Genomic DNA, 12712 nt, shown 5'->3' with positions numbered 1-12712 from the left:
AACCACTCAAACGGAGAACGCAAAGAACACTGAAGTAAGCTGCTGGAAGGAACCATATATTTTCAGAGACAACGGACAACCCGAGCTTGCCGTCAATCGCCAGGACACCGCGGAAATGACGAAATTCCGACTTTTTCTGTTTCAGCTGTGAGGAAAAGTGGATTCACAGGCCATACCTCATGCTTTGCATTGTGTCTGATGTGCGGATCAGTGTTGTGTTGTTGTGTGATTTGTTTTTTTTCCCCTTTATCCTTTGTGTTCACATATAGCACAACTATTGGTTGACAGAGTCATCAGCTACCCCCCTGAGTTAGGGAATACTATGGTTAGTTTGTGTTCCAAAACTTTGCAGTTCAATACAAAGGACAAAAAAGTATCTGCTATCTGTCCGCGCAGTTTAATAGCAGCCTCCATTCTTCCGAGTCAGGAAGTCAAGATTGGTCTCTCTGGGGAGATTTAGGAGTGGTCCAGAAAGCAGAACACCAACTGAAGCTCCAAGAAGGGCTTTTCAAAACCCCTCAGTGTCCAGTTCTAGCTTTTGTGAGATTACAGGGTATGAAAGATGTTTCGATTGATTGATAAGTATCGATCTCTAGTTTCCTGACAACTAAACTTAACAAGCTTGCCTGATGTTTCATGTTTGCACTGCTGGAACAGTGCCTAGCTGTATATTTTCTTGTAAGATTTTATATAGTTGGTATAATACACATTTTCTGGGTGCTTAATACAGTATCGTAATGTCTGCCCGTGCAATAATCAGTCTTTCCATGTTTAGTATTGACGGCCCTCACAAGCCAAGGATCTCCTTGGATTTCATAAGCACTCCAGATCATTTAACACCTCCTCGCTAAGTTCTGTCTACACTCGAAGTTTTCTTTATTTTTTTACGCTTTTCTAGTATTAACTGACTTCAATTGACGTGTGAAGGCGGGGAAAGATTGTAACAAGGTGCAAATACTTTTTAAAAACCATTTAGATTTTTGTGGAGTGTAATTCGCAGCCCTACAAACTGCCACAAGCGTTCGCCCCGTCCTTGAGGGTAGTTCTGGAAGTGTGCGTTTACATCTACACTCAGTCACTCAGGGAGATAGCTGGGTTCTCTGTCCTAAAATGTCTTCTTCAGTTAGCCTAGCAAGACACCTTGCACCAAATAGAAGACCTTAAACCTTGATCACTGTGTACGGTAACTTTTCTTGTGAATGTTAATTGCAGAAGTATCAAAGACTTTTACCCCTGTCTTATATCAGTGCTATTGGAGATCTTTTTTCAGTTTGAATTGGTTAAAAAAGAATAGGATCAAAACTATATTAAGGATGAATATAATCTTTGAATCTAGTGTTGTTGTGTTTTTTTTATTTGTTTATTTTTGTGATATTTTCTTTCTTCATTTCGGTAATTTTCTGTAACATATTTTCTCATCCGTCTAGTGTCATCCTTTGTCTTGAAGAATTAAAATCCTATTTTTTTAAAGAGCATTTTTAAGCAGAAAATCCCCCAAAAGAGTCTTTATTCTTTGCCATGATCCTTCTGTGGTTGTTTCAGTTTTAACTTCATTTTTAAGTAAATAAATCATATTATAGATTTTAAGGAATATAATTTTATGATATATTATGGGTACAGAGGATAAAACAAACATTAAAGAGTAATTATTGTACAATGAGGATTGAACACATGGATTACAGAATGTAATAAAGGTCTTTTTACTTTATACTGAGTGTTTTGTGGCTTTAAAAACTCCTAAAGGAACGATCCTGCATACTTTTATGTCCAAATTAAAAAAAAAAATTAGGTTTTTTAATTAAAATCTCAAAACTTCCCATATCTTATTTGATCATAATCATATATATATATATATATATATATATGTATATATTTCATCAAATTTATTTAATTAAAAATAAAATGTACACTATATTGTAACTTCCCCATTTACAAGTTATATACAGAGGTGGACAGTAACAAAGTACATTTACTGTACATTTACAGTATACTGTTCTTCGGTACACCTTTTGAGTATCTGTACTTAACTTGAGTATTATTTTTTCTGGATATCGAAAAATCAAATATCGTATTTTTTACCCCACTATGTTTCTGTCAAGATCCTTGAGTAAGTAACGTCAGTCAGGGGATGATTCTGGTTGCAGGGGTTGCATTTTGGTTGGAAATGAAAGTCGGGTTGATGTCAGAACCCGACTGATGTTGGTTTCTGATTCTGACGTAAACCTGATTTTCATTTTCAACCACAATACAACGTCTGTCCAACATTGGAGATTAACATCAATCTGGCGTTGGATTCTGACATCAACCTGATTTTCATTTTCAATGTTGGGTTTGGTCTTGTTAATACGAATTGTTTCATTGTTTTGGAGCACACTAGCTTATAGATAACAGTAAGGCTAACATATTCATACTAAAAGCCAAAAAACTTTAAATAGGGCACTATTTGAGGGAACAGCCATTTGGGTGTCCGAAAACATTGTGGACATTGGTATGGCAGGCATAGATTCAGAGGCATAAGGTACTGTAAGTATTACATACAACAATGCAACAATAATAAAACAATGCTTTGACATTTACTTTTTCTTTTGATTCTTATACTTTTAAAAACGAGTAGGCCTACTTCTGCACTTTTACTTAAGTAAAAATCGGTCTTTACAACTTTTACTTGTAACGGAGTAATATTTGGTATAGTAACTTTCACTCAAGTGGAAGTTGTGTACTTTGTCCACCATATATGTATAGCCTATATACACTGCCGTTCAAAAGTTTGGGATCTGTAAAATTTTGTATGTTTTTAAAAGAAGTCTCTTATGCTCATCAAGGCTGCATTTATTTGATTAAAAAAACCAGTAATATTTTCTATTTGAATATATTTTAAAATGTAATTTATTCCTGTGATGCAAAGCTGAATTTTCAGAATCATTACTCCAGTCTTCAATGTCATGATCCTTCAGAAATAATGATATGCTAATTTGATACTCAAAAAACAATCATTATTATTATCAATGTTGAAAACAGTTGTGTACAATTTGTTTCAGGATTCTTTGATGAATAGAAAGTTCTATGTAACATTATGTAACATTATGTCTTAACTGAAACTTTTGATCAATTTATTGCATCCTTGCTGAATAAAAGTATTGATTTATTTTAATAATGATGAAAATTCAGCTTTGCCTCGCAGGAATAAATAACATTTTAAAAATATATTCAAATAGAAAACAGTTATTTTAAATTGTAATAATATTTCACAATATTACTGTTTTTTTGTATTTTTAATCAAATAAATGCAGCCTTGGTGCGCATAAGAGATCTTTTAAAAACATTAAAAATCATTTCAGCATAGTATTGAATAATAAACTATCAGCCTTTTTGTAGAACTCCACTAAAATAGACATCTGGCTCCATCATCTGGTCAATAGAAGCACTGGAGTTGTGGGTGCAGTACATGTCGTGAGCGGTAGAAGGCGCTGCGGTTCCTTTTCCAGTCCCTTCTCCGCTCGCACTAGGAATGTGCTTGCGTTGCGCAGGAAACCGCTAGTTTCTCAAGACTTACAAATGCGGTGGATGGACTATTAACCGTATTAAAGTCACATTTTAGTAGAAAGCCACCAGAAGAACATTTACTGTCATAACTTGATAAAAACTTTCCCAACAGCCACCTGGAATATTTTTTTTGTGTGGACTGGGTGTCGTTTATCTGAGGACTTGAGTTTTATATTTCACTCATCGACCGTTGACTTTTATCACACTGTTGTGTCAGTATTAAACCTACTTTACAAGTCTTTTTGTCGTCGAGAAAAGGGGATTACGCCTTGAAGATGTCCGTGGCGGGCTTAAAGAAGCAGTTTTACAAAGCCAGCCAGGTTTGCGAGTTACTTTTTTCTGTTGTTTTCTTCCATTGAACCGCAGTGTTGTGCCAGATAGCTTAGCATGCTAACGCTGCGCTAAACTTTTGCCCGCTATTCTGCATTTTAAAAGTGTTTTGTGTGTTTTTCTCTTTGTTGTATTTAACTGTTTCTAAATATTTACAAAGATAAATCGTGCTATTGTTAAATGTCATGCCTTTGTAGAGTTAGAAACTGCTTGCTTTATGTTTTAATGGCCGGTCTTGTCCTAACTTAAGTTACAATCATATTTAATATTTTTGACAGCTTTCATAAATAGTCAGTGTCACTTCATGGACGCTTTCAGACCTAATTAGAGGTTGCAATGTGTTAAAATATGCAGAAGAGTGTCTGTTTTCTTAGCTTGGTATTGCAATACAACGCCCCCGTCCTTACTATATCAGTCCATTTGCCACGTTTACTGTTGTTAAATGAACGATTTTGCACTGGGCTTATGATCTACTCATGAAACAGGATACTTCAAAAATATGTACATGTATATGCTGATTCTGCTTAGAAATACGCCAAAAATATACTGCAGCATCAGGCTTACCAAAGATTACCGCTGTTCCCTTTATTAGCATCTGTTGGACAATCACGTCTTCCATGGGTGTTGTGTTTGTAACCCTCTTGTATTTATGGTTCAAACTTTATGCTGGCAATATGTAATTGGAAAATTTGACACTGTCACACTGGCTTTCATTTTACAAATGGGCAAATAGTCAGCCATGTAACTTGTCAGTGGGTTAAATTAACCTGCATATTATTGAACCAGCACCATTTGGGTCATTCTTAGTATATTTTAAGCTCTTTTAAAATGTAATATGCATATACAATATATAGCATATTTGAATATGTTAATATGCATTGAAATTATTTCTATTAAACAAAAGTGTATTGCAAGGTTTCAGAACTATTTTGGTTAAGCTTGGGTACTTCAGCGAATGTACGCAATGACAAGACAATTAGCAGACTGAAAAATGTAGACATTTTGATAATTCCTAACAGGATGAAAATAACAAGCAATATTAACCAGTCTCTGTAATTTTGTCAAACAGTATTGAGTGTTTTATAGTCGAAACAAAGCCTTACTACAAAACATCTTATAGTCAATCACACATTGCATATTTGTTCATGTTTGTGCTGATATTTTTCCTTTATTTACATTTGTGATGTCATTAAGGAAATGGTGTTTTTTTTCATTATTAATTGGACATTATCATTCTAACAGGATGAAAAGTGAAAATGTGAACAGAAACCTATAAAAGAATTATAAAATAAAACACTACTAACAAGAACATATTTTTTGTTTGATACAATTTGATTATAGCAAGGGAAAAAAAAGAAACACTTATAAAATATTTTTAATTAATTTTTCTCATGTTAGACGTTTACAGTATCAGCAGTATCAAAGTAGAGAAATTACTTAAAATTCTCCCCTATTTTCATATAAATATGATGTGATATGGTAAAAGAAAACCGAGTAACTGACTAATATGGTGTCCATCCAATATATTATTAATACATATAATGGGAGCATGAAAATGAACGGCATAACAGCAAAAACTCGATATAAAAAACTTCAATATAACTGGCCAGAAAAGCTTTACTAATTAAAACTTGTCCATCTAGTTTGGCTTGATATTGTCTTGTTATTATGTTGGGAATGGCAAAATGAAACAGAACCTGAGCGCGGGCTCACAGCAGGCAGTGTGTTGGCTTTCAATGTGCCAAAAGTCTCACTTTGACCCTGTGAAGACAATCAAATGTGTTGTCAGGAAAACCTCTCCCTGATTTTGGCTGCTCTTCTGGCGGTGTTGTGAGGAGGTTCTTTGTCTGTGGTTTATGGTGTAATTAACTCAACTAACTTCTTTTTTTTGTGTGTGTTAATTAGCCTAATATATTAGTTTCGCTTTGCCAGTGCATGGTTGTGTTTTCCTTAGGGCACATGGTCACAGATGTAGGGGAAGCAGCGTATGTCTGTCACTGTTCGCTGATCTCAGCAGGAAGGGACAATCGGTTGCCCAATTTCCTGTCAGGAACATGCTCAGATCCCCAGTGGGGGGTCTACATGAGTGGAGGAGTACAGCAGGGCAGAGGAAAATGGCCAGTGTTTGGGCCGGCGAAGAGTATGAATCATTCAACACTAAGGGGGGTTGGAGTGCTCTCGCCTGCTCTTCTTGGCTTTTTTTATTGGACTGCAGTGCTGCAGAGAACTCATGCCAGCATTCCACAGTAATCAATACTTGACATAGGCCGGACACCCTGCCAAAAGACAAACTCTTAACCAGTCGCACCCTCAGACCAGCCTTCCTCTAGGTGTGCTGTCCATAGAACTGTTTAAGCTACTTTGAGATTGTCTTTTTAATGTGCACTAGGGCTGCATATTGGGAAAAAACTGACATTGCGATATTTTGTTTTTCTGCTATATATATATATTGTGATATGAAAACAATTTCACCAGATGATTTGAATAGCTTGTAAATAATTAATAATTCTAGGATGATTGGGGTGATTTTGTAGGGTAGTGCATTTGCATAGGAAACATTAAACAAATTACAAGCAGTGCTTTGTTTTTCAGGTATATCTAACTGTATTCAGGTACAGACATTGATTAATCAAGTGTAAAATAACACTGCATAGGCTTCACCGTATAAATTAAATATAATTAATTAGTACAATTTATTTTTGTTAAAGCTACAAAAGGGATTTTCTGTTTTGTTGTTTGATTAACATTGATGACACAAAAATCTGCGGGTATATATGGTATATTCGGGTTAAGATGAATGCGCGGGTTAAAATATAGTGATATGGTTAAACTTTGCAATTAATCCGCGAATCACATGCGTTCCGAACAAGGGGCAGCTGGCCCGAATCACAGATCAACTACGATCCCTATACTTGACATCGCACATCCTGTGATGTGAGTGACTATCGCGGATGGTTCGATGCTAAAGCGTTATATTGTGCAGCCCTAATGTAACACACCAGGGAATGTTTTGCATTCTGCAGTAAAATTGTACATATAAAATTGTAAGAATAAGAATGACTGATGATGTGATTGATAGGGCTCGTTACCGGTTCCTGAACGACACTTTTTCTGATATCAATTTAATGAATTTCGTTTTAAAAAGATTACATATTACCTAAAAAAAAAACAAAAAAACATTTGGTTTTATTTTTTTCAGTTTGTTTACTTTTTTTTACAGACTCAATGACTCATATAGGTCACTGGGGGGCGGAATATATGCCTCGCGCTCAAGCGCTCGCGTAAAGCTTGCTGCAAAGCACTGGCAAAAGTAGCCTAATGATCATGAATGTATCGCAAAAAATAGCGAGACATTTTAATTGTTTATTAATAAACTAGTGTTTTCTGAGTCAGTGTTGACTACCTTTCATTTGGATTACATAATCAGTAGGGGTGCAACGGTTCAAATTACTCACGGTTCGATTTGTATCACGGTTTCGGTACGATTCTGTTTATGTTCAGGGAAAAAAGGACTACTGTCAAATAAAAATAAAGAAAATAATAACAAATAATCTAACTACAAGCAACAGCACAAATAAATACAATAGAGCAAAGATACAAATAAAATAAACAGGGCTTTTCTCAGGTGTTTTAGGTAGGTCTAACATTAGTTTTTCAGGTACAGAAGTTCCCAGCTCTAGATTGAATAGCTTTTGAACTTTAATAAGAATTCGTCTTTAATTTATAGTCAAATATGCAATGTTATTTGACGGGTTTTCAGATTTAAGATGAACCGCGGTGCAAGTGCGTGCCGAACCAGGGCCGGATTAAGAGTTCAGAGGCCCCTGGGCACAATATCTTGTAGGCCCCCCCTTAGGCAGGCCAAATGTATATTTTATCCAAGGACATTTTTATATGGCATTTACAGTTTTACTGACTTAAAAGGAACTTTGTTGTACTATGCTGGAGTAAAGTTCATAAATGGTTGTTCTTTCCCATATGAATTTGTAAAGCTATGTTGGGTGGACCTCTGTGCCTCTAGGGGGGTTCGGGGGCATGCTCCCCCGCAAGAAAATTTTGTACATTTTAAGGTTAAATGCATCAATCTCGTGCTCTTTGAGAGATCAAAATTAAGAGCTTCAACCCATGAACTGCTCGTTGAACAAAGAAAAAGCATTGATTTGTACCAGGAAAATAAAGAGGGCTCAAACATCTTTTTAGTTATGAGAGTCTCAGTCTACATTACATTATCAATGGTGTTTTAGGATGCCAAACAATTATTATAATAATCTAATAATGATTTATATAATTATTCCTATGACGTAAAATCCATAGCCTATAAATGAAAATGAATATTTTAAAAGTATATTTTAGTCTACATTACACTATAATACAGGAAAATTAATATACTTTTGTCCTAATTTCTTCACTTGCAAGAAATAAACCCTTGAGCTTTTATTTAGGAGAAAACACCTGATAACCATGCTGATCGCGTGAGCAAAGTGCACACTTTTCTTTAAATCACCCAGCACAAACAGGATGCCTATTCTTAAAGTCTTGTGCTGTTTTATAAAGGCACAAAGCCATCATGGTTTCGATTTTAGTTCGTTGGCAAAATATAACGCTAGAGACCTTTATGTTGGGTAAGGTTATACATTTTACATCTCATATGTGTTGGGAAAAGGGAGAAGAGAGAGTTCGGCAAAAGACGGATTCGAACTCGGGTCGAGCGCATCAAAAGCTGCTTTTAAAACACTTCACGCACTACGACCTACGCCACTGTAGCTATTCAGAGACGCGCGTCTTTTTACTAAAAAGACAGGCACTTAGTGCAAATATACGCTCCGTTATCTAAAATATATTTTTTCTTCCCCTCGCTTGGGCCATAAGTGCGCATGGCGAACTTGCAATGAATACATTTTATCAGACCGGCCCTCGCGGCCTCGAAACACTACAGGTCCACCAGGGGAAACTCCCTACTCTCCCGATTACCACTCCGCCCCTGGTGCCCAGGGCCCCTTAGATGTCGTGGGCCCCTGGGCAAGTGCCCAGTTGCCCTAATGGTTAATCCGGCCCTGTGCCGAACTGTGGGTGGAGAACAGTAGGCCCTACAGTTAGACTTTTTTCTTATTGCGAACCGTTACACCCCTAATAATCAGAGAGTATTTGATTCGAATTGGATGATGTGGCAATAATCCCTCCTCTCCAACAAACTGTGAGATCGCAGCAATAGAACTTACATTTTCTGGATGAATTTCTGCACCACTGCAGTAAAAATAAACAGTGAAATGTTTTCATACAGCAGGGCTCAACATAAAAAAAAATCCCCACTGGCCCCCAGGGCCAGTAGATCAGAGTTTTACTGGCCCCTTCTATATTTTTACTGGCCCTGAAAGAAATAGAATGAAAAGCACTTTTACATTAAACTGTATTTATTGTATACATTAGGATTAATTTTTCTTGGCCCCTCACAATGACAGTAAACTAATTATTACATTACATGAGTGATGAGTTACATAGGCTATATTTTCACTTCAAAATGGTGAAATTAGACAAAAATATATTAGTTTGCCTGATTATTTTTGTCATACGTTTAACATTTATGACCTAAAAAACTGTCAATGAAGAAAAAATGAAGAACGTGCTGAATCTGATTATAACAAGACTGAAGCGAACACAAATTTGTGTAGCTTACACTTAATCACACATTTTTAGGGGGGCTAGGCAGAAGTTTAGGGGGGGGGGGGGGGAATTTGATTACACTCTTTTTAGATAGCCCGTCGGCACTCGGCAGGCCGGTTATGCATTTTGCATTTTGGTCGGCTTTTGTTGTAAATTTCCGGCAAACGAAACAGTACAAGCCCTCATCGCCTTTCTCCACCCAGGTGTACTGTGTTTTCCATGACACTAGGAATAGGACTGGGCGATATGGCCAAAAAATCATATCTCGGTATTTTTTGGTTAAATGGCGATATACGATATATCTCGGTACTTTCTACGTTTTTCTATTTGGATAAAGAAAATCTGTATTTATTTTAAAAAAAAATATTTCACATCCTGCTTAATGATATCCAAACAATGTTGATATTGAAGGATATGGAAACAAATATAGTGAATGTAATGTAGGCTATGCAATATATTACGTGCAAAAAGGTGGTTAAAATCGCATTACATTCTAACATTACAATCTAAAAACAAAAATAATGCTTTTGTTTTTAAAATGACTAAGGCTAAACTAAAAATGAAAATAAAAACAAAAGCACAACTAATTATATAGCCTGCATTTGATTACCCCGTTATAATGCTCACTTTCATAAAAACATAGGCCTACTTGTATGTTTAAAATTCCACATATGGCACATTTATTGTAGCAATAGTGATTTTAGCAATATGTATCTTTTAGTCAGAATTATTGCGCTACTCTTTATTGTGCTCGTCTGTTAGGCGCGCGTGCTCGCGGCAGCGCTCATTCACGGAAGCTTGAATATTAGCGGAGATTCACTTGCAGAAGCTCGTCCTCTCCTGACAGTGAAATGGACATATTTGTTTGACTTTCTAACATTTACAGATGGAGAATATACCTCTAAAATGTAAGTTAAGCACTGAGGAAAGCACCACGTCTCAAACGCATTAAACAGCGCAAGTATTTATCTGCAGTCAGCAACAGTATCTGTCAGAGCATCTGACAGGGCAAGCTGCTTTAAACTTGTTAACTATATCTTACCAGTTATTTTGAAGTGCTTAATATAAGCTTGTGTCATGTTTAGGACAAATTGTACTATGTTTTTCACTGCAGGAGCTCACACTGCGTACTCCGCTATTTTTCAGATGTGCTCGTATCAAACTACTGTATCGAAACAGTATTGCCTCATTCCATATCGTTTTATAAAAAATCGATATATTGTACAAACTCGATTTACCGCCCAGCCCTATAGGAATGTCCTCTTTCTCGTATCAGCCTCGTAGTTCTTTGACATTTTAATACGTTATAACCTGAAGTAACATTGACACTCTTCGCGCCACTGTATATGACGTTTGCTGTTTGTTTTGCTGATGGCCATTCACTGGCCCGCGCGGGCCAGTGACTGGCCAATCAACTAGCCCGACATACTCTTTTACTGGCCCCGGGCCATCGGGCCATTGCTTATGTCGAGCCCTGCATACAGGTTTCCTGAATACTTCCCGTGGTCAGAAAAACAGATGCCATTGGTTGGGCCAGTGTTGCTGCGTCAGGCTGGTTGAGATGCTACAAACAGCATGTTTTAATTGAGACACATTGTTTCTGTGAGAAATTATGCTTTCAGTTGTCTGGGCATAGTAAGGTTTGATAGGAGAAAGTATTTTTTTAACAAAAAAAGCAGATCCATCCAAGCAGGTGTCTACCTAACACATTTAGCCTACTTAATATTTGTTTTGTTGTGTGAGGAGGGATTGTTCTGAAATTCCTGCGTTGTTTCTGTAGAAGTTGACTCACAGTCATGCGTTCTTCTCTTCATTAGACTCACATGCACAGCATTATCTATGGAGTGTGGACTGGGTTTCAGTCTGCGCCTGCTGGGTCTGCTTCGGCTATGTGGACGGCTGTTTGTGTGTGCGTATTTGTGTCAAAGTTAGCAGTTGTTTGCATTCTTTATAACAGTGTGTGACAGAGCTGAGCCTCTGTATTATCTTTTTACCTGGTGATAAAGCCTCTTTCAGTCGTAAATAATGGTTGACCGATATTGTTTTTTTTTGATGGCCAATGTCGATATCTTAGAGAGCAGGGTGGCCGATGGCCGATATAAAGCCGATATTTTTATATATACTTTATATTTATTTTAATCAATATTTAATAAATTATAAATAAATTAGAAAACATCCTTAAAATAACCATGCTTATACTTTAAATGGCAACTTCTTGAATCTGCAATCCTATTATAGTATTTTTCACAAATAAAGTAATTGTTTAAAAATATATGAATATGTGAATAAAAAGGAAGTAAACACTGTAACAGGGCACTCAGTAATCTGGTAATTTTGTGTGCACTGGTAATCATATTTTTTTTAAATAAAGACAAGGTAACGCTAATTTTACATAGCAGAGCACACAGTGAAAACGATATGAATATGACACAGTGGGCAACTGGATATAGCACAGCATATTTTAAAATGAAGGATTTAAAGTTTTTCGATCGCATCTCCTGTGAAGCTGATCTTCTGTTCGCATTCACTCACTTTGCACGGACCGACCGACCGTCACTCGCAGTGACACGTTTATGCAGGTATGCAGGCTACAAATGCACACTTCACAAGATATCACAGCTGGATTTGATTATTAAATGTTTATTATATTCAGAGATTTGTTTAAATGATGTAGATGCGCATTTGCTGAATGTTGACGGTAAATAGCCTGATTGTTTGCCTTTTCTGTTACAAATAATATAAAAGCAACGCTTTACTTTTTCGCATACCATTGAAAAACCGATCGACCGATGCCGATATTTGAAAAATGCCATATATCGGCCATGGCGATATATCGGTCGACCACTAGACGTAAATATACATAATCCTGTCGCCAGCGGACTGAGGTGTACAGTTTCATTGCGGGAGTGTCCGATTTAGATCATTACAGAACATCTTCTGTTTTAAAATAGAAAGGTGGCACTGATAATATTGCCTTCATTTAGCCTAAATGTTATATTGATGGGAACTTGAACACGTCAGTCTTTATCTATTGCCTTAATCTAAGCCGTATCATGTTTTCCACCTAGTTTATGGCGTTAGCTCTATCCAGTGTCTCTCACCATCTCAACATATTGGAGACATTTGGACGCACCCATTGACATGCCACAAAACACTGGTTAATTATTTATTAGTTTCC

The 12712-nt window shown here is 36.6% G+C and overlaps 1 protein-coding gene across 4 annotated transcripts in view; it reads left to right on the top strand.

Annotated features, from left to right (window-relative positions):
* Positions 1 to 3495: 3495 nt before the first annotated feature.
* sh3gl1b (SH3-domain GRB2-like 1b) overlaps positions 3496 to 12712 on the top strand; it is a 22570-nt gene continuing 13353 nt past the window's right edge. For 2 of the 4 annotated variants that reach the window (XM_056252315.1, XM_056252314.1), the window contains exon 1: positions 3496 to 3863. In XM_056252315.1, the coding sequence (XP_056108290.1) occupies positions 3819 to 3863 (45 nt within the window). In that variant the 5' untranslated portion in view covers positions 3496 to 3818. The remainder of the gene's footprint in view (positions 3864 to 12712) is intronic. The other 2 variants (XM_056252317.1, XM_056252316.1) reach the window with 2 other exon arrangements.

The sequence above is a fragment of the Rhinichthys klamathensis genome, unplaced genomic scaffold (assembly GCF_029890125.1).
Source record: "Rhinichthys klamathensis goyatoka isolate OS25496 unplaced genomic scaffold, OSU_Roscu_1.1 h1tg000094l_1, whole genome shotgun sequence".
Lineage (NCBI taxonomy): Eukaryota > Metazoa > Chordata > Actinopteri > Cypriniformes > Leuciscidae > Rhinichthys > Rhinichthys klamathensis.
This window is presented reverse-complemented; position numbering and strand designations above follow the sequence as displayed.